The 27092-nt window shown below is 43.5% G+C and overlaps 1 protein-coding gene across 8 annotated transcripts in view; it reads left to right on the forward strand.

Moving 5' to 3' along the window:
- The window catches only part of PAK1 (p21 (RAC1) activated kinase 1), an 87189-nt gene extending 62000 nt beyond the window's left edge, over positions 1-25189 (forward strand). For all 8 annotated transcript variants that reach the window (XM_054269689.1, XM_054269687.1, XM_054269692.1 and 5 more), the window contains 12 exons: positions 1417-1564; positions 2678-2715; positions 4585-4701; positions 5009-5183; positions 8091-8154; positions 9036-9084; positions 11379-11491; positions 16720-16837; positions 17276-17375; positions 19164-19360; positions 20907-21044; positions 22925-25189. In XM_054269689.1, the coding sequence (XP_054125664.1) occupies positions 1417-1564; positions 2678-2715; positions 4585-4701; positions 5009-5183; positions 8091-8154; positions 9036-9084; positions 11379-11491; positions 16720-16837; positions 17276-17375; positions 19164-19360; positions 20907-21044; positions 22925-23011 (1344 nt within the window). In that variant the 3' untranslated portion in view covers positions 23012-25189. The remainder of the gene's footprint in view (positions 1-1416; positions 1565-2677; positions 2716-4584; positions 4702-5008; positions 5184-8090; positions 8155-9035; positions 9085-11378; positions 11492-16719; positions 16838-17275; positions 17376-19163; positions 19361-20906; positions 21045-22924) is intronic.
- The last annotated feature ends 1903 nt before the right edge of the window (positions 25190-27092 follow it).

The raw sequence follows: 27092 nt of genomic DNA on the forward strand, positions 1-27092 counted from the left end.
GAAGCTGGAGGAAGAGAGAACTGTGTGGTTTAGCTTATTGCTAGGAGGAGCTAAGGCCCATTAATCTTTTATATATTAATGCTGGAAGGGCTATTACCATCATCTAGTTTGATCTCATTTGAAACACATCTGCAGAGGTTACCCACTAATTCATGCTGAGAGACTGTCAAACTTGGCACATCCCAGGAGCTCAGGCTGCCAGCAAACTTTTCCTTTCCTGGTTTTTTGGCTGCTGTGGTCAGCTAAACATGGTATATCTGTCTTCCCTTCCCTTCTGTTCCCCTCCCTTCCCCCTGTAGAGCTGAAATAAGTCTGTAGCATAGTCTCTGTCCCCCAAGTGGGGCTCTGAGAGTTTTCCTTTGGGAGGCGCACAGCTGTGTACAGCTACTTAGGAGAGAACATGTATGTGCTGCCCTAAGGCTAAATGTCAGATGCTTTTATGTGTGATGGGGTTTTTTTTGTTTATTGACATGCAAAATACTGTAAAGACAGAGTTGTATTTCATCATCGCATTTTCACTCTTATTTTGGTTATGAGATAGTATTTCCTAGCAGCAGAAGTAGTTTGTGAACAAGGTGTTTCTGCCTGTCTGTAATGTGCTGCTTTTTCAGGGACTTTATTCCCCTACCCTGAGTCATGTGCACACGTGGGTTTGGCATGGCAGCCTCTAGACTTGCCCAGGTTACTCCAGCTGTACTAGTGGGGCATTACCTGGGGGGTGCATCCAGCCTTCCTTTTGAACAGGGAGGATAACTTCACTGCTCATGGATCCCAGTCTCTGCCACTTTGTCCATACAAACTGTTATCCCTGCTGTGTGTGTTTATCTTTTGACTGAAATTATGTCCCTATAATGAAATTCTGAGCTTCAGGTGTGGAGTTAACACCTCTGCTTTCCCAGCTCTGGTTACAGAGGGCACCACACTGCTGTTACCAAAGAACTCTAGTGCTACCAGAAGACCCAAATGAGTGTTGCATGTCCATTGTGCTGAAGGCTATGCAGTGTATGTTACTTCCATAGTCTTTCTTGGATGTATATAAGTATGTGAATACCTGTGCATAAAGGATTTTGTGGTTTGTTTTGGTTTTTTCTTGAGGCTTTTCTCAAGTACAGCAATTGGTTCTTCTGCTTTCTGTTTTTTGAATTTGGTCTGCGAAGGGCCTGGGAGTCGCCCAGAGACTCAAGAGCAGAGTGACATTTACGTGCCCAAGTGTGATTTGTAACACAGGCATTGGCTAGGGACACGCACATTCACCACCTCATTTTCTTTCCTCTCCTCTTCTCTTCTGTCCTCTTTTCTCCCTATTTCCCTCACAATACTGTGTAACTCCAAAAGCTGGGGCAGAACAGTGCCAGTGGGCTTATGTTTTGTGCACATTAGACCAGCTGTGTGTTACCAAGGAGCCTCTTCCCACAGGGAATGCCGGAGCAGTGGGCACGCCTGCTGCAGACTTCCAACATCACAAAGTCAGAGCAGAAGAAGAACCCCCAGGCAGTGCTGGATGTGTTGGAGTTTTACAACTCCAAGAAGATCTCCAACAGCCAGAAATACATGAGCTTCACAGGTACATGGTGATGGTCTCATGTGGCTGCTTTTTCCAGCTCTCTGTGGTCAGGGCATGTGGAGCTTCTTTTGTTTAATTGACAAGTAGGTCTCTCTTTTCAAGGAAAATGTGAATGAGATTCTCTGGCTGCTCAGGCACCCTTCTTCCTTTAAAATGCTCTTCTGTTAATGTGGATGCCCAGCATAGCTGCAAAAGAGGAGGTCAGTCAACTGGCTGAGCCTCCCAAACACATACTTTTTGTGATGCTCACAGCCAGCATCTGGAAGGCAGATCCCAGACTGCTGGGGCTGGGTTCCCCCTGATCAAAGTCCCCAGAGAAAACAGGCAGCTAAATTTTGCACCAGTTTCAGTTTGCAGGGTGGGTGTGGATGTTGCTTTTTGTGTACTTGGGGTGAGAACTTCTCTGCTCCCATGTGCCATGGTTGAGGAATGGGCCTCAGCTTGAAAATTGCTGGCTGGGTTCCTCTAAAAGTTGAAGCTGCCAAGGTTTTGTGCCTCTTTCTATGGGTTATCTGCCCTCTGAAGGACATCTGCAACCACCACTCCTTTTCCTTTCAACTGCAATTCCTTCCCTTTCTAAATATTAACCCCTACTTTGGTTCTTTTAGGGGGATAGAACCATGTCACCAGATCTGGTACTAATTAGGAAGGCTCCAAGCAAGGATAAAAGCACAAATATTCCCCATATGTGCCTGGATAGTCAAATGAGAAGCCCATCATTTGACTTGTGGGGTCCTCTGTGCTATTCCAGGAAGTTTAGGTGGCTGAGACTGAACATTTTGCAGTCAGGAGTCAGCTGCAGTGCCTTTGCTGGAGACTTAGTCATTGATAATATTTTGTGTACATGGATGGAGGACAGTATTCATTCAGGTTTTACTCTGGGCAATTCCACCCTCCTTCTGCAGGGATTTGTGACCCCTGCATTTGTCTGCAATCATTTACCCTCTGTTCCTATATCTTCCAGGCTTCAGCTGGCTCTGGGAAGCTGGAGTTAGGAAGCTAAGTTTGGGAGCAGCCTTTTTTCCTGCCTTTTCTAAAGAGCTTGTTCCTTGCTCCTCTCCCCACTTTTGCCGCATTTATAACTCATTTATAACAGCATTATCTGTCTTTCAGATAAATCAGCTGAGGATTACAATTCATCTAATACGTTGGTAAGCCTTACATTCTGTCTTGAGTTTGGGGATTAAAAAACTTGCAAAAACTAGTTAATTACTTGTAAACTTGTAGTTTGCTTAATGTTTTAAAATCCGAACTATGTATATTTGTGTAGTGAGTACATGTTTATAAAAAAGGCTTTTTTTCACCTTTTTTTTTCAGCTGGTGGGGAATAAAGCAGATGGAAGTAGGATTTATAGTGAATTAGTGAATGGAAATTAGTGAATTAATTAGTAGAAATAGGTCTATTTTCATAGAAGTTGGTCTTTTTCTACACCGAGAATTTGATAACCACTCTGCTGTCAAGTTTTATTTCTCTGTAAACTGTTTTATAACAAAGTTTATTTACTAACCTGTGAGGTCTGATTTACTAAAGCTAATGTTAGTTAACCAGACTAATCTCTAGCAGAACAGGAAATAAAAGGTTCTCCTCCTCTGTGCTTGACCTTTACTCATTCCTTGCCAGGGCAGGTACCACTCCTATTTGCTTTGTTAGGAGCCATGATAAATTTTTGTGTGTGCCTGTGAGATAGAAGAAACAAAACTTTCAGTGTAAGATGGTTCATAAAACCCCACAATTCCCCCAGCATTTGTTTTCTCATGGCCATGTCATTACCTAGCATTGCCTTGTTTTTCTCCCTTCCAAAGGCATCTTATTCAGATCTGCTCGTTTGGGACTCTGGAAAAAGAAACAGAAAATGTTTCTGCCATTGTTCATTGTTACACATCATTATATGTCAGTCCTCAGAAGTTTCAATATATGAGGTTGGATTTTTAAGTAAATCCTGAGAAAAGCAAGAGTTAACAGTCTACTGAGATATCCAATGCCCTCCCTCAGGCCAACCTTTAATTTTGGGGATACTTAGGAAATTCCCAGTACATAGCTTTTCCTTGTTGTTTTTGACCAGCTAGGTTTTTGTGTTATGTCAAGTGCATTTTGACAATTATTTGTCAAGATGATGATGATTTCAAGTATTTTAGGCTCAGTGAAATACTGTGTTGCTTTCCCCCTCTTTCTGAGGATTTTAATACTTTTCCCCCCACTACTCTTAGGGAGATGATGATGCACAAACAGAACTGGTCTAGTGGGTTGAGGACCTTACCAAGTTTATTCTGAAACGTTTGTAGTGTAAAGAATGTAATGAACTTCTAATCCAGTTTCACGTGGATAAATTTAAAAGTGACTTTCATTCCTAATCACAGTATTGCAGAAAATTCCAGATAATTTTTTAACCACTTGAAAAACTGTTTTTAAACAAAATAATTGTTCCTATTTTTCTGTAAATTCTTATGGGAAGTAATTTAAAAAGAGAATTGAAAAGATTTTTCCAGATTCTGCTTCCAAAATCTCACATTAATTAATTAATTCCCAATCACCATACCAGAAGGGATGCTAACCTGACCACCTAACTTTTGGAGAAACCATTAAGAGTTTGATGTGAATTCTGGCATTTAAAGTCTGAAATCTTCATACTGAATGGTCAGGATTTGAAGCAAGCAAAAAGCCCTAAGAGACAGTATAAATAGGGACAGATATTTCCAAACTTGGGTGTCCCAAAACCTGCTGGTCAGCTGTGTGGGTGTTGGGAAAGCAGTGAGAGAGCCCAGGTCTCCTCAGGTAGATGGGGAGCTCTGTCTGAGCAGTTGTGTCAGGCAGTGTTGGACTGCACATCCATTTCCCACAAAGACCCAGGAACCTTGGGTTTGAATTTTTCAGACACTGTAACTCACCAGCCTGTTCTGATTATTGTTTTTCTGCACTTGCTTCAGTGCAATCTCTGTTAGGAGCTTAATCCAATGTTTGTGATTTTGTTTATAATGTGTGATTGGGTTTTGATTTTTGCTATTTGTGCAACTGCATGCAGAATGTGAAGGCAGTCTCTGAGACCCCTGCAGTGCCCTCAGTGTCTGAAGATGAGGATGATGAAGATGATGCAGCTCCACCCCCTGTGATAGCTCCACGACCTGAACACACCAAATCTGTGAGCAGAAATTCTCTGTTCAGCCTGCACTGCTGCAATCACAGGCCTTGCCTGTGGCTCTTTGTCCCTCTGCATGGCTTGATGCTGAGCCCTACTTGGGAGCAGGAGGGAGGCAGTGGGAGCCGTTCCTTCAGGCAGAATCCCTTAGTGCTGTCACCTTCCATGTTGTGGGGGCACAAGTCCTTGATTAGTGATGTGAGTTGTTAACAAAGCAGCCATAGAAATGCATCCCTGACAACAACAGTAACAGGATGAATAGAAGTGTTTAAATCTTCAGCTGACTTGTGTGTTTTTCCCAACAAATTAGATATACACCCGCTCTGTGATAGACCCTCTTCCTCCGCCTACCAGAGATGTGGCCACCTCTCCTATCTCTTCTCCCTCGGAAAACAGCACAACAGCACCCGACATGCTGGTCAGGAACACGGAGAAGCAGAAGAAAAAGCCAAAAATGTCAGATGAAGAGATACTGGAAAAATTAAGTATGTCCTTGTTCTCTAAAATAGTTAAATTCCAGGTCCTGCTGTGTTGGTTTCTCAGAATGTCGACCAGCTGAAATGTTTCCCTGTTTTGCGATCCCTTACTGGAGGCATGGGCCCACAGTCACAACACAAAACTGGGGGAAGATGTAAGGGGTGAGCTTGAATTTAGGCTGAGCCCCTGTGATCCTGGCTGAAGTCCCCAGGGAGCTGCAGATCCTCAGGCTCTGCAAAACAAGCCCTGAATAAATAACATCTATTTAACTATGAAGTCTGAGATCGTTCCATATCTTGTTCTGCAGCTATGAAGCATGAATGATTACATTGCAATGTTAGACATAAGGTGTCTAAAAGATAGAGAGAAAATTAATGCATCCCCAAGTCTGCCTTCCTCAGTATCATGGTGTAAAGTGGCTTGGTTATTTTTAAGTGCTTTAACATTTTGTGGGTAGCCAAATTGGTGGGTTTTTTCTGAGAAAAATTCATCAAGTCTCTCAGATGTGTCCTCCTGTCTTTAACAGTTCCTACCTTCAGTGCAAGTGCTCCTCTGCTGCCTGGTGTTTTTGGGTTATGCTGTGGCATATCCAGCAGCTGAACCAGCTCTTTGATGCAACTGATTGCTATCCTCAGCCTGGGCCAGGTTTTGTTAGAGTAGAGCATTTCTAATTCTTTGAACTACTAATCCTGTATTAATTACATCCATGCCTGTCAGTTGACTTAATTTGTGTTAGCACCTCTATGATAAAGCTGGCCTCTTTGGTTTGAGGGTATATTTGTCAGTATTTTAGGAGTAAGAGTCTGGTAGTTAGATGAAGACTTAATCTGAGGGTACAACTTTAAAAAAATTTAAAATATTAAAATGGTATCTGAGTAACTAATTTCTCTAAATAGAGCCTAAATTGACTTGATGATTTATTAATTGGAACTGCTGCTTGCTGTTGGAAAACTCACACCCATTGTTTCAAAACACCAACTTCACTAACTCAATTAGCAGAATTTTTGTTTCATTAAGGATTCAAGACATTTTTGTGATCAGGCAAGGCGACCAGCAACTGTGGCAGGAAAAAAAGTGCTATTCTAATAAAAATACACCCACTTCAGTCATGCAGAGAAGTGCAAGTACTACTTTTGGGAGTGTTGGGAAGCAGATGTACCTTCTGACACCTTGCTTGCTCCAGGTGTCAGCTTCTATATGTGGGCTAGTCAGAAAAATGTTATGAAGTTTTAATCTTTAGTCTTAATCTAAGTAAAAATGTCTTTCCACTGAGGGCAGTGGAGCTGTAGTTGTGTAGAGAAGCAGCCTTTGGACATTTAAGTTTAACTAAAATGATTAAAACTGTAAAGCAAAAATATATTTGCACATACAAAATATGTGCTAAATGCATGCAAAGGTTAAAAGGAGGTTGCTCAATCCCTACCTCTCAGCAGAAGCACAGCATTGGTGCAAACATTAATGAATCCTCACCTGAGTCTTTGGAAGGTAGGAAATACAGCATTAAACAGGGCAAAACTGGCAACTGCCACTTGTCACCACAGCATTTTGTCCAGTCCTCGCCTTGGAGAAGCATTTGCAGTCTGAGCTTGTAGCCTGTGTTAGGCTTTAAAGGAAAATTTCTGAATATTTGTCCAGAAATACCAGTCCTCAGGGCAGACACCATTGCTTCTGTAATTGTGGAGTGGGTTTTGTGAAGCCAAATTTCTCTTCCTGCCCTCCTCTCCAAACGTGGGTGATATTCCCTACTTCTACCTCTGTCTGTCCTAAACCCTCTGGGTTTGGCTGCTCTCCAGTGGTGTCTGAAAATAACCTGCTCCTGCTCTGCTTGCTACTGGATTTCTTGGCTTAATGGCCACAAGCAGTTTCTTTGCCAGTATTGATCTGCTCGGGCTCAGCCCCAGACCCTGTGAGAGCAGCACCGTATGTCGGCAGCTCCGGGGACTTGCAAACACCAGCTCGGGTGCTGCTCTGCATCCCTTGATCCTTTTAGCCACCCTGGTGCTGTTAGAGAGGAGGCTGGCTCCCAGCTGAGCTCTAGAAATTGCTGGCTCTGGTTCCTTCCCCCTAAAAAGGGTGTCAGTCCTGCCTGCTGTAGGGGAGTTATCAAAATCAGTTTAAGTTTTTAGCCACTTGCAGCCCTGTGCTGTGGAACACCAGGCAAAGTGCTTTTCCCTTTGAGGAAGGCAGTGAGGGACTTCTGGTTTTGGGAGAATGAGCTGAGGTGGTCTCAGGTTGCTCTCCAAAAGCAGAGGGATGCTGGTAACTGCTGCTAAAACCTGGAAGAGCAGCTCAGCATTGCCCGGGACAGGCAGGGGAGGTTTGGCTCTCCCTACTTTCTCTCCTGAGTCTTGCAGCCCAGTCACTGGGTCAGTAAATGGTTGTGGTTGTGCTGGTACAAAAAGATCATAAATTCTTTTTTTGCTGCTACAAATTGTCATGCTGTAGGGAAATCTTTGACTAGTTTTATAACAGACTGTTGCCTCCAAGATGATTGAGAGCCCAGCTCCAAATTCAGAGACATTGCAGTGCAGGGACATCTTAGATCATCCAGGGTGTTAAAGCTGGGAGTGTAAGTAGCAGGTTTCCAACAAATTACTGGTTTTCCATATGTCAGGCCTGTCTATCCCCATCCTGCACCTAGTAATGACTGCAAGTGAAGGTTAAATGTTCTTAATGTGTGTGTCCCATAATTTCTGGAGTAAAGTTCCTGATACAGGGGAATGCTGCAGCTGGGATAATAACTGAGTAAATAACTGAGGACTTCCTTGGTGTCCATGTGCCTCTGGATTTCTGATGAGTGGCTCATGAGACAGAGCCTACTGTGGTCAGTGGAGCTGTTCTTACAGTTAGCTCTTGTAGCTGTATGAAAAAAGGCCTTGAAGAAATTCCTCTTTTTTTTTTTTTGTTTTTTATAGGAAGTATCGTGAGTGTGGGCGATCCAAAAAAGAAGTACACGAATTTTGAGAAGATTGGACAGGGGTCAGTATATGCTTCTTCTCTGTCCTAAACCTTTCACTTTCATATTCTGAGAAGAATTCACTGAAACCAGGCTAAGTTAGTTTGCTGGAAGGGCTGTTGGGGATACTTGGGAAAGTTTCTTTTGTTTGGTTGTTTATTTATTTTCTTTGTTTTGTTTTTGTTTCTGGCTGTTTTGCTGGGTTCCACATCCCCCCAAATCTTCTCCTGTTCCCGGCAAAGTCACAGGGACTGGGTTTTTGTGGAATTGTGTTGTAATATAAGAAATTATGCCATTAGATGATCAGGTTGATAAATACAGCTACAAGCAGGGAAAGAACTGCGAGACCATCTTCAGTGTACAGATTTGCTTCTGAATCAGCTCTCCTCAAGGGATGTGCTGTGCTCCTCTGAGCAAGGTAGGGGGAAAGTAGAGGTTGTAGGAGAGACTGTACTGAGGCACAACACAGATCTGCAGTCAGCTCCCTGTGCTGAGGCTCAAGCTCCTGTTTTCCTCACTACAATGCCCCATTTGTTTACTTCAGCTGATCCCGTTTCTCTGTTATCATGTTGGGCATTCTGCAAGCCAGGATAGTGTGGTCATGCCATTTGAAATGGAATAAACTCACAGTCCTACAGTTTGCTGGTTTAGCAGCAAGGGTTTGGATGACCGTAGTGTTCCTTATTAGGAACTTTTCTTCCTGTAAATCCTCTGGCTTCTGCCTCAACAGCAGTCTTGTCTCAGAAATATTTCAGATTATGTTTGCCACTGGAATTATTGCATGTAAAAGAATGGGATTGAGAGCACTTCAGAGAGACAAGTGGGAAGGGGCATGTGTTAAGCTCTCACTTTTACTTTGAGATACTAACAAATAATTTCTTTTTCTTTTCTCTGTTTTGTTTAGAGCCTCAGGTACAGTTTACACAGCAATAGATGTAGCTACAGGACAGGAGGTAAGTGCTGCCAGAGTACCACAGCGGTGGATTTTGGATTGTGTCCCAAAAGTTCAAGTTGATGCTACAAAATAAAGACTGTCTTTCAGGGATTCATGACATCTTATTTTTAATGAGGTCTTTATTTACTTACTAATGAGACATGGTTGAGTGGTCTGAGCAAAGAACTGGAAAAAATGACTTCACAAGTTTTGATTACTGAATCATTTCATATTTATAAAGATTCTTTCTGTGATTGCAAAGGCTAGAAGCAAATGTTTGGACTGGGCAGTTCCTCAGTAAAAGTTTCTCTCTTCTTCCCCAAGATTGCTGCCTGTCTTCATACAAGCTCTTATTTGCCCTCTGCTCCTTTGCTTCCTACACTTATAGGACTTAACTTGCATAGAACAGACTTTAATTGCAGACACCCTTTGCCCACTTACTTTTTGTCCTTGAATTGTGAGACAAGGAATGCCTGTCTTTTCTTTTTTTTCCCCTCACAAATATTAAAAAGTGCCATACTTACTACCTGCATCATAAACTAGTAGTCATGGATATATAGCAACTGTGGAAACCTTTATTTCTAGATGGAGGATTTTTTAAAAGATTAAAGTTTGTGTTATTCCAGATATATTTATGGAAGTCTGCAACAATGTGTGTCTACTTTGCGTTTGTACAATGTAACAGTTATTCAGCAAATTTCATAATTGTACTTTTTGCTGAAATTCCTTCCCTTCCTTTTTCAGCTCCTGAAGAATTAATACACTTTAATTGCAGCCTTTAAGGAAGGGTTCTTATATTTATTTTGAAGCAATGACAAATTTTATAAGAGGGGGAAGTTCTTTGATAGTTTTCTGCTTTCTTTCTGGACCCCTTTGGTGACTCCCGTGTGAAAATTTGAACTTTTGTATTACAGCAGACTTTTAAATCATTCCCATTACACTAGTGTGTTCAGGCCCTGAATTTTTAAGTCTGCATTTGGGATCACTGTAACTTTGTAATGCTGTTCCTTGTGCCTTTCTGTGAAGTGCACTGAACTCAGGAGCTCAGTGCAGGGAAACACTGGGAATTTCTCTATCTGCATAAAATGCCTTCCCTTTCTTCTTCATCTTTCATTCTTCTCTCTGGTCTTGTACAAAGAGCAGCCTGGGGTTTTTGTTTTTGTCTTCCTAAAGTACAGCCCTCATGAGTACTGTGGAAAAGCAGCACGTCTGTCTGCTCTTGCCTTCTCATGTGCTGGGATTTTTCTATAGTCTTCCCTGCTATACTATCAAAATGCTAATTGTATCCATCTATATTGGCACTCTGTGACTTGTTTTTTTTTTTAATCCTTGCTTTTGTGAGTTACTGTAGTTGCTGGCTCCAGTCCATTCACCCAGGCCTCTTTCTCTGCGTGTAGCAGTTTTGTAAAGCAGTTTTGTAGTTTCACTTCATTCCCTTTGCCTAAATATTATACCAAAGGCTGTTGAGTTGCAACCTCTATGAATTATCTCCAGCTATGCTGAGCAGGTTTACTACTTGAAAGAGCCTCTGAGGGCCAGGGGCTCTCACAAAGTACTGGTAGTGTGGAAACTTGAATACAACAGTTACAAACATGTTGTAACTCTTCCTTCCTGCTCTTTGCATACATACATGCAGAGCAGGCATCCTAAAACAGGAAGAAAGTTGCTAAACCAAAGGGTTGCAGCTGACAAATCCATCCTTGTTGCTGTTCAGGCATGACTGGACATAAAGCTGACTTTAAATCATTTATTTTCAGCCTTTTATCTTAACATTGGTGCTTCTCTCCCCCATGTCTGGTTGTGACAAAAGAAATAGTATTATTACCTTGAAGTAGCAAACATGGTTGGGTTGTTTACCCACCCTACTTTAGATTTCTAGAAGCCGAAATTTGCATGGTAACAGGGAAAAAACACCAAAAAATTTTCAGAAACATCCAATTAAAAATAAAATATATAATAATCCTTTCAGAAACAAAAAAGTTTACCACTCCATACCAGAGCAAGGGGATCTCTTCTTTGTTACCAAGACACTGTAGATGGGAGGTGGCTATCCAGCTGTGACACTAAAGTCCAGTATGAAAATGGCAATTCCTCTTGCTCTTTTTTTCATTATCATCCATCATAAGTGGAAATGGACTGGCTGCAGGAACCTGCAGAGTTATGGAATGGTAATTCAATAGCTGATGATGAAACAGTGACATGATGCAAAGGTGTTTTTCCTCCCTCATGTGGATGTGAGACTAGATTGACTGGTACTGGCAGGTTTCTGGGGACTCCTGCAATAATGCTTTACCTGATCTCTTTTCACTGCAGGTTGCAATCAAACAGATGAATTTGCAGCAGCAGCCCAAAAAAGAACTGATTATTAATGAGATCCTTGTGATGAGGGAAAACAAAAACTCCAACATTGTCAACTACTTGGACAGGTATGTCAGTGTTTGCAGGGCTCACAAAGGGACACTGGAAAATGCTTTCTTGTCAGTGTCTAAAGGGTTCCTGGCTCAGCTTAATGCAGGTGTAGGACAACCTTGCACTGCTTAAAGCATTGTGGGATTGTGGGTAGCCTGGCAGTCTCTCCAGAATGAGAAGAAATACAGGTGTCTGAACCAGTGTTAATGGGATGTCTAGGCTCTCTTCAGAGATGCTGGCCACTCAGGTCCTGTCAGGTCTTCATTTTTCATCTCTCTCCTTTGCCAAATTTGACACAACAAACTTCTTGCTTATTTCCTTCCTGTTACTAAAGGAGAAGTAGATACAGTTTGAAATGTATTATTTCTATTTGCTTTCCTCTTGTTTTCTTCCCCACTGAGCAATGCTGGTGTTCTGCTGCCAGAGGAGCAGACTGCTTGCAGGGTTAGATGCAGTGCTGTCCCTGTGACTGTCCATGAGGTTTGTGCACAGTAGCATGACAGCAGTGAGGGTGAATGGATTGTGACACATAACCTGAAGTCTGGGGAGACCTCAGCACAGCTTTGCAGTACTTTAGGGGACTTTTAAGAAGAAGGAGAGTGACTTTTAAGGCAGATAGTGATAGAACAAGAGGGAACAGTTTTCATACAAAAGAAGGTAGATTTAGGTTAGGTATAATGGAGAAATTCTTCCCAGTGAGGGTGGTGAGGCACTGGCACAGGCTGCCCAGAGAAGATGTAGCTGCCCTGGCAGTGTTCAAGGCCAGGTTGGATGGGGCTCTGAGCAGCCTGGTGTAATGGAAGGTGTCCCTGCCCATGATTCCAGGTTTGGAACTAGATGGCCTTTAAGGTCCCTTTGAACCCAAAGTATTCTGTCAATCCATGATGCTGAAAGCCCAGCAGGCAAAAGCATTTAATGGTGGCTTGAATTCACCATCAATATCACAGTGCTGCCTTGTGTCAAGCCTGTGTCACTCACTTGTTAAAACTTTTGCTAGCTTCATTTGAACTGCAGCAAGATTTTCAGTCTGCACTCAACATGTGAATGTAGCAGTTCTGATGAACCACAGGTTTGCCTTCTTGTAAGGGTAAAGACTGCTTGGATAAGGTGAGCTGCAGACTTTAAATTCAGCAACTTGGGTTTTTTGGAAGATACAACAAAGGGATGTGACCTAGAATCTCTGGAAATTTGAGAGAGGATTTGCACACTTTTTTTGCTCTGCATGTATATCAAGATCTAATCAGCTGTTTCTTTAATAGGTTTCTTTTGCAGACTTTTAATGTCTTAGCCAAAAGAGGTGGTACTTACAATCTGCAGCAGTTGATTTGCTGAATTTTTGTGTTGCTGTGTCCCATACATAGCTGTAAAGAGCTACTTTGTTGAGGAGACAGAAAGTCTGCTCCTGAAATTTTTATGACAGAGGTGTGTGTGCAGGGATCTGATGCTGGGCACACACCCTCTTCCTAGAGAGAGGAGGGTGTGTGCCTAGTGTAAAACGAAACAAGTGGTTAAGAATTGCAGCTGGCTCATTAGAGGCTTTGTTTTGACAAAACTGTTAGAGAGCCAGGCTCTTCCCATTAGAGAGCGTCGCTGTGTACGTTCACTTCCCTTGCCTAGCCAGTGCATCCCAGCTGCATCCCTGCTGTCTTGTTCAAACTTTCAGCAACAAAAGCTGCTGCTTTTGTCCTTCACTTTCACTAATCTTTTTCAGAGGGATTAGCTTTTGTTTGAGTGCTGCACATGGACAGAACAGCAACTGGGATGGACATGGGGGTCCTTGTGCCTATTACGCCACTTCAGCTCTGCAACTGCAAGATTCTGTTTCTGGGGAGCTGTGTCCCTCTTGCCCAGCCTAAATGTGCTTGTGCTTCCCAAGTGCTGAATTAAGCTCATATTTGGATGCCACTTCCTGGCTTCTGCCTTCTGCTGAGGGAGGTGGAGGAAGGATGTGCTGATCACTGCAAGGCCTGGTTTCTGCTTTGTGGTTTTGTTACAGTGTCTGCCTTTCTGAGTCCCTAATGGGAGCTGCAAGGTAGTTATTGGCATAAACCAGCTCTCTCAGCTCCTGCCCTTATGCAAGGGTTTCCTGTGCTTTGTCCTCTGTTAACTGCCTGGCCTACTTGCTTGTGATTAAGCAGCTTTTCTGCTGCAGCCATAGTGGCCAGAGTTGCACAAAGGTGTGCTGTGATATTTAGGATAGTGACATGGCCTATTTCAGCTGTACTTAGGAGCTGGATTTAGAAGCATCTGGCTCTGAAGACAGTGACATCAGTCTTCTGTACAGACAAACAGCCACTTGTGCTGAGTTACCTGCTGGAGGTGCCAGAAAGAGGCCCTGAGTCCTGCTTCTAAAATCAGCCATCTAAACACAGGCATCAGATGCCCTATGCTAGACAAAGCAAACTCCTGCTCTTTAGTTTTGTTCTGAACAACTCCTTAACTTAATAAACCCCCAAATGAGTGATAGCCTTGTGTACCCCAACCCCAAACTGTAGTAAGGATGGATGGTCTGTGAATAAAGCTGAAGATGTGAGACAGTCATGCTACAAGAGCACACTGGTTTCTTCCCAGGCTACATTCATGTTTGCATGTTGGAGGCAGGTTAAAATTCTGTAATGAATTAACTTGCACTTCTGGGCAACTCCAAATTCCATCAATTTCATCAGTAAAGAATGTGTATTTGTGATGGAAAGGGCTTGGTGAACAGCTTCCTAAGGTATCTAAGTGGAGGTTGAGGAACACCTTACGGGATCAGATGTTGCCTGCCCTTGCAGATGGATGAAGAGAAAGCTGTAGATTTCCTCACAGATTTTCATCAGGTTTTTCTTACAGCCAGCTTGTTCTGGAAGGTGACTGTGGGTGACAATAGTGCTGTGCCTGATGTCACATCACAGCAGTGTGTGGGTGTATGGGCTTCCTGGTGGTGTCTCTAGAACTGCTGAGAGAGTGGGTTTGAGTCATGCCTGCAGTGGGCAGCTCAGTGACTAAGCCTGGCAGGAGAGTGGAAAGATCCCTGAGACAGTACCACCCTGGAATGACATTCCTTTGGTGGCAGCTGGCAGGGAGCCACTGTTAAGTTCCCCTCCCTGTGTATTATGTCAAATCTATCAATTATTGAGTTGCCAGGATCTTGGCACATGTTTGTGGCTGCTCATGGCTCAGCTTTGGTTTCACAGTGTGGTTCTTGGCTCGCTCCGTCTGTTTTGGCTGCAGAGAGATACCAGCTTGCTCCCAGCATGTGGAACCTGAGATTGTCATGCAAAGAGCCCATTCTGCCCTCATTCTTACAGTCAAGTGCATTTGAGCTGCAGAGAATGCTTCTGGCAGTAAAGGGAAACCTTGTGATGTCCATGGTGGGTGAAGTGTTGAGAGGGTGCTGATAAAATCTGCAGACAGCCTGATTTGGCAGAAGTGAAGAAGTAGCTATGGCATAGGGGCAGGAAGGAAGAGTGTGGATGGAGTTGGGCTTTCAGAGCCCAACAGGAAGTTACAGGAAGTTAATGACCCACAGAGTTAGCAGAATGCTTCTGAAAGCAGTCTTGCTGCTCCTCTCTCACTCAGAGGGGCTGCTCTGCAGGTGGCACTGCCATTGCTGGGTCTGTAATGCTGGGAAAACAAAATGGCAGTGCATCAGCTTCTGTTCCATAGTGGAGTTTGAGACCCCTCTGCTGCAGGAGCACAGCCCTGTGCCCTTGGGCTTTGTACCTTGGAAGAATCTGCAGATGGCACCTCCCTACACAGTCCTTAGCATCAGCAAGCCAAGACACCCCCTTTGTCTCTGGAATTGAAAGCTGTCCATAACTGTAACACTACTGTCATCCAGGTGCAGCTCAGGCCATTATTACTATTTAGGGGGATTTTTTGCATCAGCTTAGTGTTGTCATTGTGTCCTTTGGGGGTAGATGCCACACCTTGCTCACTCCTGTGATGTCTCTCATCTCTGTCTATTTTCCATGCCAAGCTTAATGGCTTCTTTGTCCTTTACTGTTGCTTTCTACCTAGTTGTTCCCTAGTACCTATCCCAGCTTTTGCATTTGGCTCCTGCCAGATCCATGCCTCAGTAGGAGCAGTGGTTCATAGCAAAGCAAATGTGTCCTTGATGAACTCTAATGCCAGATGAAGCTTTTAATTAGATTCTCTGGCCTCTCACTTTTGGCTCATCTGTCCACTCACTTGAAAAATGAGAGGATAGGCTGAAAAGGTGGATTTTCATACTGATGATTCCTTCCTTCAGGAATGTGTCATCCTGATGTATTTATTGGTGGTGGAAGTTTGTGTTGATGGACCCAAAAAGGGGCAGAAATAGTTGATGGGTTTTTGGGTTTGTTTTTTTCCATTTTTGTTTTGTTTGTTTGGGGTTTTTAAAATTATTTTTGTTTGTTTTTAATGAGTTATTGCTGAAGTCTTATCTCCTGTCTTCCACTTTTAAGCATGGGTACACACACCCAGCAGAGAGGAATATCCCAAGTGACTGAAAAAAGCCACTCTCATCTCAGCTGTTTCCTCCCCATCTTCCTATGAGCCTTTTTTAGAAAAGACCTACCTTTTGGGGAATTCCTTTTTTATTTTAAGTATTTAGAACTGCTGTTTTTTTCCAATAAGATGTACTCTTTTGCCTTTATGAATGGTTCTGAAATTTTCAGACCAAACCACAAACTAGTTTGATAATGTGGAAAAGACTGAGGTGATTTTCAAATGCATGATGCTTAAAAAAGAAGTGCTCTGTCATGATTGGTTGTGGGTAAGCATCTTTTGAGTCACCCAGAACTGTCCCTGGGCTGAGGCAAAGCAGTCAGTTGCTTAGGACAGCAGGATGCCAGGAGTAGTGAAACAGCCCTCAGCCACCTCTTCCAGCGCAAGAGCCCTCAGAAGCCATTGCTGTGTGCCAAATATCGGGGTTGCATGCTTGGGCCCCATCCTTGAGTAGGAGCTCTTTGCCTTCTCTCCCAGCAGCAGGAGCAGTGATTAAAGTCAGGTCTGCATCCTTTCCATGGCAGAAATATTCAGCCTTGCTTTTATGGACAGGAAACTTGTAGCCAGCTCTCCCACTACATCTCTCCTATCATTCTGCGCTCACCCTTCTCTTTGGTCGTTCAGGTTGTGATCAGATTCTCCCATGCACAGAAGGGACCAGGAGTATGTGGTTCCCCAATACTGTTAATTGCAGCTCTTGTTTTTATTGCGCTTGTAAGAGAGCTTTACAACCTGTGCATTCTGAATTTAAAATGTGGCTTGGGCTGTTCAGTTACCTTGTAGGAGAAGAGCTCTGGGTGGTGATGGAGTACTTGGCAGGAGGCTCCCTGACCGACGTCGTGACGGAGACCTGCATGGACGAGGGACAAATCGCCGCCGTGTGCCGGGAGGTGAGGCAGCACCCGGAGGGAGCCCTGCTTGGGAATGGGACATGGACTTCCCACAGCCCCTCACTGACTCCATGGAAATGCTTCCAGCTTCTGTAACGTGACAGTCATTCTTTCAGAGGGTGGATTTCACCTGTGAGGATGCAGCATACAATGCTAATGCAAGCCTCATGTTTCACCGCAGAGGCAGGAACTAGAATGGAAAATGGGGGTGGGATCCTCTTGGTTTTGTCTGTTCTTCGAGTCTTTTGGGACTAACTTGTCCTCCTAGGACCTGCTGATCCCAGTGTGACATCTCTCTGTGGCCCTGCACATACTGAATATATGAAAGGTCCTGACACTTACTACCAAAAATGTACAGTCTGTTTGAGTACTTCAGTTGGCTAATTGTGACTGGTGAATCATTTCATGCACAGTAAGAATATCTCAATTATTTTTCAGTGTCTACAAGCCCTGGAATTCCTCCATTCAAACCAAGTTATTCACAGGGACATCAAGAGTGACAACATCCTGCTGGGAATGGATGGCTCTGTCAAACTAAGTATGCAGGGAACATTACTGCTGATGATTAATCAAACTATGCCAGTTATCTGCTCTGGGCCAGGCATTTTAGGGAGTTGGGTGTTTGAGGTGCTTGATGCTGTCATGACAAACAGGCTGTAGAAATGCTACTGTAGATATTTCTGTGGCATTTGTTGTAATGGAGGTTGGCAAACACAAATCCTTGTGAACTGATATCAGACTTGAAGTGAGGCTCGGGCTTCACTTAGCTTTGAGCCATCTGTTTATGTGAACTAAAATAACAGTATTTTAATGCTACTCCAGTCCAGAAAGCTGGGTTGGAAGGTGTAAGGCTACAAGTCTTTATTTATGAGCAACCCCTTCAGTCTGGAAAATACTGCAGGTACTCAAGGGCCAGGGGAAGTGGAGGGAGGATTGAAAACTGTATAACTAGAAATAATTTAATCTTACAATGCCAACCCAGACTGGAGCCTAAATGTTGTTTCCTCCTTGTGGTATTGCTAGTAATGAAAATCTTGAGACTGTTCTGCCTGTCGGGTGCTAAGGTAGCTGTTGTGCTTGTCATTGTCCATGCAGAGATAACCCTGGAAACCAGTCAGTTATTATCTTTCACCTATAGCTTTAACAGAACGGTGCTCCCTTTTTCTTCCTCTCAGTTCTGTTGGCCAGCACCCAACAGGCATAAATAAATCTATTTTTGTCGGCAGCAACAGCAGATATGACTCAAAATTCACAGAGTGCAGATATGCTGAGTAAGGTGGGGTTTTTTTGCACATAATTGCTTTCTAAACTAAAGCTGAACTTTGATAGAGCCAGGTCTCAGGCGCATTAGCAATGAATAGCGGATGGGGGCCAAAGTGCTCTATTCTTATGGAATAGTTTCTTTAAGCACAGTGTGCTGGTGCCAGGCTGTAGTTTAAAGTTAGAGAAATCCCTGTGGATATGATGCAGTAACCTTCTGGATCTGAGCTGCTTGTTGGCTCTGCTGGAAATTTGCCCTGTTTATGAACCATATGTCCTTTCCTGGTATTTACCCTTGATGAAAACTCAGCTAGGAATCAGTTTAATTTTCATAATTCTTCCTAAAATTAGACCTGTGATGCCATAGGGGCTCAGGATGGGCAGTGCATCTTACTGTGTTGATTCTGCTGGGCTCACAAGAACAGATTTAGCTTTCTTTTGGTGAGCCAAATACAAATAAAACATAGGGTGCAGCAATCTTTGTATGAGGCCCTCCATATTTCTCTCTGTTCAAAGAAAATAACCAATATAAATTTAAGTACTTTAAATTTATTCTGAACACTCTTTGCTCTATAAAATAAATGCTTCTTGAGGGATGATATGTCTACAGGGGAAGTAATACCCATCGACTGCAAATATCACCAGACAGTGCAGCCTGTGGTCAGGGGGGTGTATCTAGTTCAGTCTTGCATTAATTCCTGTTTTCACATACCCGGGAAGGGTCTTTAGACCATGTATTACATAGTGTGTAACATCTGTGTAATGCTGCAACACAGGTGAGTGTCTTAACTTCTGTGTGTGGTTATTTCCTGATCCCCATCTTTGACACAGACAAGTCAGCAGGTCTAGAATCCTCATGGCCTCAGAGAGCCAGGTTTAGAAACTTAGCTCTAAACACCATCCTCTGTGTTAGCCACAAAACCACTCCTCCTGTCACAGCTGCAGCAGCAGCACACCAGACAGGGCAGCAGGGGGAAGTGTACTGTAGCTCTGGTGTCTGTAAGGGTTTTTGGAGAAACTCGCTGATTCCTATGCCTTTCCCCTCCACTTTATTTTAATTTTGCAGCTGACTTTGGCTTCTGTGCCCAGATCACTCCTGAGCAGAGCAAGCGCAGCACCATGGTGGGCACGCCGTACTGGATGGCCCCGGAAGTGGTGACGCGGAAAGCCTACGGGCCCAAGGTGGATATCTGGTCCTTGGGGATCATGGCCATCGAGATGATCGAAGGAGAGCCCCCCTACCTCAATGAGAACCCTCTGAGGGTAAGAGAGTGCTTTTCTCCTCAGGTCTTCACTAAGCTGCTGGTGGAGCTGAGCTCATGTGAATCCTCTGGTGTGGTTTCATCACCTCCAGCCCTATCTAACTCAAATGATCCTGTGGCCTCCTTAGATGTCATAGTGAGAAAACTGAGATAGTCTTACTAAAAAACCATGGTTTGCTCTGGGTAGCAGAGGTGTGAGTTCTTCTATGAGTTAGATCATGCACACTCATAATTTCCCGCTTTCTGGGATGCTAATAGAGGCAGAAGTTCTACCTTAAGGCAGCAATGCAGTCATGTCTCGAAACTTTCTACCCTGGAAATGAAAGAATTCTCCTCTGAGAAGCCTGGTGTAGTGGAAGGTTCCCTGCCCTTGGCAGGAGTATTGGAACTAGGTGATCTTTAAGGTCCCTTTCAACCCAAAGAATTCTATGTTTCTGTGATTCTGTTGAGTTTTATTCTAGTAGGAACTTTTTCCTATGGGCAAATTTTTCCTCCTTGCATGCTCCAAGTAAAATTCAAAGTGTAATAAGCCTTTAGACAGGGCTTAAGCCTCCTGATGTCTTTCCTTTGTTTAATTATTAACAAAAGGAGATATGCTGTCAGCATGTAGGGACATCACTGCTTTTATTGTAAGCCAGATTTATAGCTTTTTCCCTGGTTACATGGGTTGGAGGGATCTAGAAAAATTCTGTTCAACTTTTTTTTTCCCATCTCTTGCATTGGAGGGGATTTTTGGGACAGAAGTGTAGCAGCCAAGAAGACTATAAAGGATAAAACAGTACTGAGTTAAAGTAACAATACCTTGGCTTCATTTAACTCAATTTATGCCAATTCCCAGGCTACCAGACTGCTCCCATGGGACATGTTGAGTGATGTGCTCAAAAAGCCTGTATATTAACAAGTCTCTGACAGATTTCTGTTTCTTTTGAAAATTAATCCAGGAAGTTTCTCACATGAAATCCTGAAATGGATGAATTTTGAGTCTCTCAATTCTCAGAGGAGGATGTATGTGAATGCTTTATCCTCAAGCAGTAGCAAAACTGCTTTTTTCCTGCAGGAAAGATGCCCAAGGGTCTGCTGGGCATCCTTTGTGAGGAGCCAGCTGCATCTTTATAATGTTGATGTTTTAGGCCTTGTGCACTCAGGCAGAGTACCAACAGAAAAAAATCTATTTAGTCAGGGTTACCTTCCCATGAGGTTATAGTCATTACAGGAGTAGTGATAGAGTCGTGCCAGTTAACGTCCCTATGTAAACAGGGTCTGGAATGTTGGTTTTGTCCTTGTAATCTCCTGAGAGGGCTGCAGGATCCCAACCCAGATTACAAGGGCAAAACAATAAAGGGTTGGATCTCATCCACAAAAAAATAGGGCTGGCACAGCTATTCTGTTTGCTGAAATGTTGGCATTGATTAGTGACCCTGATAAGGTGGGGTTTTTTCCTCCCTATTGAACTGTGGGGAGGGAGAGGAGAAATGGGTGTCTCTAATCCAGAGATGGAATCTAATCTTCATAGCCTCCTGTTTCCTGGGTGCTTGTTTTTGTCTCAGGCCCTGTATCTCATTGCTACTAACGGGACTCCAGAACTGCAGAATCCAGAAAAGCTTTCACCCATATTCCGAGACTTCTTAAACCGCTGTCTTGAAATGGACGTGGAAAAGAGAGGCTCTGCAAAAGAGCTGCTACAGGTATGTGATGGGGAACAAGACTGGGACAATATAATCACACAGTCCTGAGTGAGGCCAGGCTTAGGGGTGAGATCTTGTTTGAGGTCTTAAATACTGCATCAGCTGAAAGCACAAAGGTAAGGTAGCCTCTCAGGGGGAAAAGGCAACTGAAAACCACAGCCCTCAAAGAAAAATCTATAATAAAGTGATAACAGACTGCTCCCTTTCCAGTACTGGCTACTGGCAGCAGCTGTGCAGCGTGTTCTGTGTCCAGACTCAAACAATAGCTGTGTCCCAGGCCTGCCAGATGCTGAGCCCCCCTGGTCCCGTGGTTTCTTCATGTGGCTGGCCATGACATCTGTGTGTGTTGTCCTGTCATGCTTGTTCCACTTTGGGCAGCAGGAAGGCTTCTAGCTATCAGATATTCTGGCTGTCTTCTTTTGGAAGGAGGGATCACTAAGCTCTTTGAAGTGTTCATGGCTTCAGTTAACTGGAGCAGTTCACTTTTACACATTTTGCCTGATACTACTCCTTTCAGAGATGATGGAACAAAGCTTGTGAGATATCTTTATTATAGAATGGCTTGGATTGGAAGGAACCTTAAAAGTCCTCTGGTTCCACTTCCCCAGCCATGGGCAGGGACACCCTACACTAGACCAGGCTGCTCAAAGCCCCATCCATCCTGGTCTTGAACAGTTCCAGGGATGGAGCATCTACAGCTTCTCTGGGTAACCTGTGCCAGTGCCTGACCACCCTATAATCAGATATGTCACTGAAAACCTGGTGTCAGTCTGAACTCACAGTGAAAGCTGAGGACCAAGTTGCCAGGATTTTTATCAACATGGATGAGAAGAGTGTTTTGTGCATTCTTTCTGTCAAATTTGCCATGAGTCTTTATAAAATAGATCGGTGGTTAGGAACACTCAGACCTTAAGTATCAGACTGTTTCCATTTTGTTTTGCTTTCTCTTCACTAATTTGTGTAGTGGGTCAGACTTGGATATGTTGCTGGCTTCTGTAACTATAATGAAGCATAAATGTCTGACAATATGGTAGTAGCTGAAAGATCATTTTCTCTTCTGGACTTTTTAGTCCTAAAATATCAGAAAGAAGTTATGTTCTGTTCCTCAGAGCAGGAGAACATTCTGACTGTAACACTTCAGCCTGTTATTAACTACCTTGTGGCCACAGAATTTTTACTTTTCATTTTTTTCCATCTCTGAAGCATGTTGCCTTGGATGATTGATCCCTTCTGATGCTTAGAAGTCTTGTGGATTATTGTTGCTTTTTGTTTTCAGAACAGCTTGTGGACTTGACCTTCACTCCCACCTAAGAGCTGTTTTGATAATCAATATTGTTTTATTTAAAGAAGAGCACCTGTATAGGAGACTGAATGGTGCTGTGTTGCAAGCTCTGTGCTGCTCTCCCAAATTTCAGCTGCTTTGCAAATTTCTGATATCTGGTAGAAGGCCAAGGCAATGCTTTCTCCAGACCTGTGGCAACAGGGAACAGGGAAATGAGAGGTGATTCCTGCACAGAGCCCTGTCCCTTGTGTCTGAAACCCATCGGTTGATTTTAGTACACCTTCTTTCACACTGGATTTCACTATAGATTTTGCAGCTTTATAATTCACCAGGGGAATTTGCTGAGTTTTGCTCGATCTTGAACATATGCAAACATTGGATAATTTAGCATGTGTTGGGTGCAAATCTCTTCATCACTTCAGGCAATCCCCAAAATTTTGTCATAGAATCCAGAGGTTCTGGATTGATGTAGTCAGAGACTAGAGCAGGTTCTCAGATTTCATATGGGTTTAGGTGAAAATGCCACTTTAGGTGAAAATAGCCACTTCTGGAGCATACTCTGAAAAATCTAACCATTTTTCCTTTTGTTTTGTCCTAGCACCAGTTCTTGAAAATTGCAAAGCCTCTATCCAGTCTCACTCCTCTGATTATTGCAGCTAAAGAGGCAGCCAAGAACAACCATTAGAGTGGTGAAGTCAACAGAGTCATCATGTCAAGACTTTCAGATGTTCATTTCAGAGACTGAATTACTTGCCCTTCTCCCCTTCTGCTCCTTGTTCACAGGGGTGTTGTTAGAACCTTGACTTGCCCTGGAGGGTGGCAGAGGCATTGTTCACTGTGTGTGGAAGGGCACACAACAGGACATGGCTGATCTTACATGGTGAACTGTCCCGCCATCCTCGTGGTGGGGACAAGAGGGGAAGAACCTTTTGTATGGGTGAGAAGATCTTTCTGAGAGCGTCTGAACCTGACCTACACGTAGTGAAGCCAGTTTGTTTTCATATTTCTTATGGTGTTTATTTTTAAAAATAATGTGGAGCCTTACACCATGTTTATCTTATTAAATTAAATCTTTTGCTGGCTGCACTTTGCCTGCTTCTGCCAAGCTGCTGTTACACCATGGAGGCTGCTCTGTGCTTTGGATGACTCAAGGAGGGGAGGAAGCAGGCAGCAGCACTGTGAGCAGCTGTCAGCTGAGAGGGGAACCAGGGGGTGAAGGTGCATCCCTCCTGCAGCACTGCTGGATGCTTCGAGGAAGCATGGACAAAGCCTCTGTGTGCTGCCTGCAGCCATTGAAGAACTCGATTTATGGATGATCTCTTTGCCAAACGGTGTGAACTGCCCCCTACTCCCCCTTCCCCCTTTAGTGGCAACTCTACTAGCTAAACAAATCTCAAATAATTTTTGTTGTTCTAGGAAATAAATCACAGGAAGAAAATGACAGAGAGCTCTTTTAGGGTTGTTTTATCAGTGCTGTGAGGCTTTTTAGAGATGCTGCCCTGTGTGATTAACAAACAGAGCAGTTACTATTGTAAAGACAAGATTTGCCCGCAAAATATGTTGAGAACTCTTGTTTCTTAGAGCAAGTCCAATGGAAAACAAACTGATGATGGATGCTGCTTTCTCTGTGGAGATGTGGGGACACAAATTTCTTGAAATGATGGTTTCTTTATGCTACTGATTCCTTGGGTTGCCCATAGTCTGTAACAAACAACAGGAAATCTGGAACTACTAGAAGAGGGACTGGTTGTAAACACTGGGCTGATGTTAAACTGTATACTGATTTTTTAATAAAGTGACTGCTGCGTTTCTTAACTTGGGGATAGAGGAGAACTGGAGAATTCACTGTCACCAGACAAGTCTGTCATTGCTCATATGGTCACCAGGTACTTGGATGTGTTGGATGAAGTAATTTAACCTTGTTGCTTACCTCTTCTTCTGCAGTCCTGGGATAGCAAGTGGCTCCCAAGGGCCACTTTACACATAGTGAAAACCATACAAAAATGTGTATTGTAACTGTGGGAGCTGCTTTTCTGTACTGCTGTGGTCACATATGGGGTGAGTTTAAACCTATCCTGGAGTAACCTCTCATCGTTCTGTTGGTCAGAAATTCATTCCTTTGTGCTGAGACCTGCTGCTGGCTCAGCCCTTTCCTCCCTGGACCTGGGCTTTAATTAAATATATTTTTCTGATTTGGCCCCACAGTCCATGACAGCTGTTACACTAGCTTTACTGGTGTAGGTACTGTGTGAGTTCTTTTGCTTCTGAGGGGCCGCCTTCTATCTTTTGAGCTCCAGGGCAGTCACTGTTTGACAGAAGGCTGAGGGGTGAAGTCTGTTCTCCCAATTTGCAGCCTCTCTCCCTTTGTGTGTGTATATTTCATCTCCCAGTATTGTTAAGTTTCCTCTCACAAAGCTTGTATCCAAGGATGTATTCCTTGGGCAAAGCAGCAGAGCTGCCAACCTGGAAAGGGGTATGATCTGTTGATGAGCTCGTCTGCTTGGAGCTTAGGTGGAGATTGTGGAATGGAAGGCCATTATGCTTGAATAATTCCCTTTGAAAAGGACTTTGTATTCCCTCTGGAAGACTCAGGATGGCATATGTGGGAGGAATAGAATTAGTGGCTAGATCTCTCTTGATCTAAAATCTCATTTGACTGGCAGATTTGGCAATTGACTATTTTTCAGGCAGCTCAGGGTTCAATTTGATCCACAATGTGTTTAATGTCTTTGACTTGTCTTTGATTCCCTTCCCCACTCCCTTCTCTGCATCTCATTGAGATGAAAACCTTAATGCAGATGTGCCCTATCTGTGAGCATGCACAGGAGCTTATTTTCCTCCAGCAAGATTTCTGCTAAACTTCTCCAAACTTCCCCAAAAAGGATAGAAAAGGTTATTTTTATGTGTTTTAAGTTGCTCTTCTGGATCCTCTATCGCATAATGAAAAGGGATCAGCAGTGACTGTTTATCCCTCATCTCACAATGTGCTTCTTTCTTGTGGTCTTCCACATGGACTCAGTCATGCCTGGTTTCTGTTGGCTGCTGGAGAGGGGTGTTGCCAAAGGTCTTTCTTTCTGCTGGGAAAAGCTGCAAGACTGCCCATGCATGTGTGTCACCTTGTCCCAGGCTGTTTTGTCCCCACTCATGCTGGGTGAGTGGGAAAAAAAGGCGATTGCTACAGTGTGCCTGGACCTAGTTTCTAGTTACCAGACACATCCTGGTTTTATGCTCTCAGAAGATATTTTAAAATCTTTTTTAAAAAAATTGAAATAAGTCTAATCTTAAGAGAATGGGTTTATTTTGTTCTAGTTGTTCTGAAATGCATCCTTTCCTCCCCTCTCCTTTCATGTGTGAGTCGCCCAGCACCAGCACCTCTGCTAGCTCTTGAAGAGCCCTTTCTGTCTGCAGCACACTCCTGTCTAGAGAGGGCTCTTAAATAGTGACTTTCTGACTTAAAATTTTATCTCCAGGGCTTATTTTCAGAGAATATCTTGTCCCTGCTGTTACTTGAAAGTGACTACAACTTGACAGCTTCTTGGTGCCTTTTTCCCCCCCTAACTTTCTCTTATTCTAGAGTTGAAACCATTTTTAATCACAGCTCTTAATTATTAATTTGCCTAATATTAAAGTTCTCTCTTCCATATTAGAACATGAAATATTCAGTTGTTTTGACTTTCCTTCCAGAAAGCTGATTTCCTTTTTGGGGAATCTCAAATAGTCTTATACCAGAAATAATTTCATATCCTACCGGCTTGGTGGAGGGAAGGGAAAAAACTCATGTTCTTTTCTTAAACACAGAGAGTTGTCTTATTTGAGTATCAATTGGTATCTTCAATAAGACTTTTCCTATGTTTCAAGAATGGGCATTGATTCTTTGTATTAGTTTAGCTATTAGGGTTTTTAAAAGATTTTTTAAACAAACAATTTGACTTGTGTCCAAGAGTTTGTGTGTGAGGGGGGTATGGAGACCACGTGGGAAGAGGGCAGGTTATTTGCACATCACTCTCAGACACATGGTGTGATTCTTGGAGTTGTCCTGCTCAGGGCCAGGAGCTGGACACGGTGATCCTTGTGGATCCCTTCTAACTCAGGATATGCTGTGAGGCTGAGAGGGAAGAGCCAGGACAGGGGTGGAGGGCACAGCAGAACTAGCTGGTTGCAGCAGCAGGGGCACACCTTTAGTCATCCCTGAAATGTCTTCATTGAATCGGTGTGTTTTTAAGGAGCATAAATCTGACTGATTCGTTGCTACAGGCACTTCTCTAGGCAGGCATTATGCTCCTACCAAACTGCCTTCCTCTTTTAAACAAAAGGGGTGCGGGGACTTCTCCAGCAAAGGAGGCTCCTTGAGAAAGGAGGTTTCCTTGGAGACATTTACTTGACTTAAACAATCTGGCAAAGGCTTGAGAAGAGGTTTGGTGGGTAGACACCACATCGACACCACTGTTTTGCAAAGCAGCTGGAGTTGCTGCAGTGTTTTGTTGCCAACTTGATGCCCCTTTTCAGGGGGTTGGTTTTGAAAAAGTGCTGAGAATGTTGCCTGGTCAGGATTGTGAGCAGTATAAAAGTCTGTCTCTTCTTAGCTTAGCTGAGATGTCTGTTAGTATCCTGATCCATCTGTCTCAAAACGCTGCAGGTCGGTGTAAGTAGGGCACGTTTGCAGCAGAGGACTCTGCAAGGAAGGATTGCAATGGTCTGTAGTATGTGCTTGCTTTCTTAGAACAAACCCACCCCTCTTGGCTGACAGCAAAATTGGTTCTGACCAG

Source organism: Melozone crissalis, unplaced genomic scaffold (genome assembly GCF_028551555.1).
Source record: "Melozone crissalis strain CALT ecotype California unplaced genomic scaffold, PUWL_Pcris_2 ptg000008l_1, whole genome shotgun sequence".
NCBI classification, from domain to species: domain Eukaryota; kingdom Metazoa; phylum Chordata; class Aves; order Passeriformes; family Passerellidae; genus Melozone; species Melozone crissalis.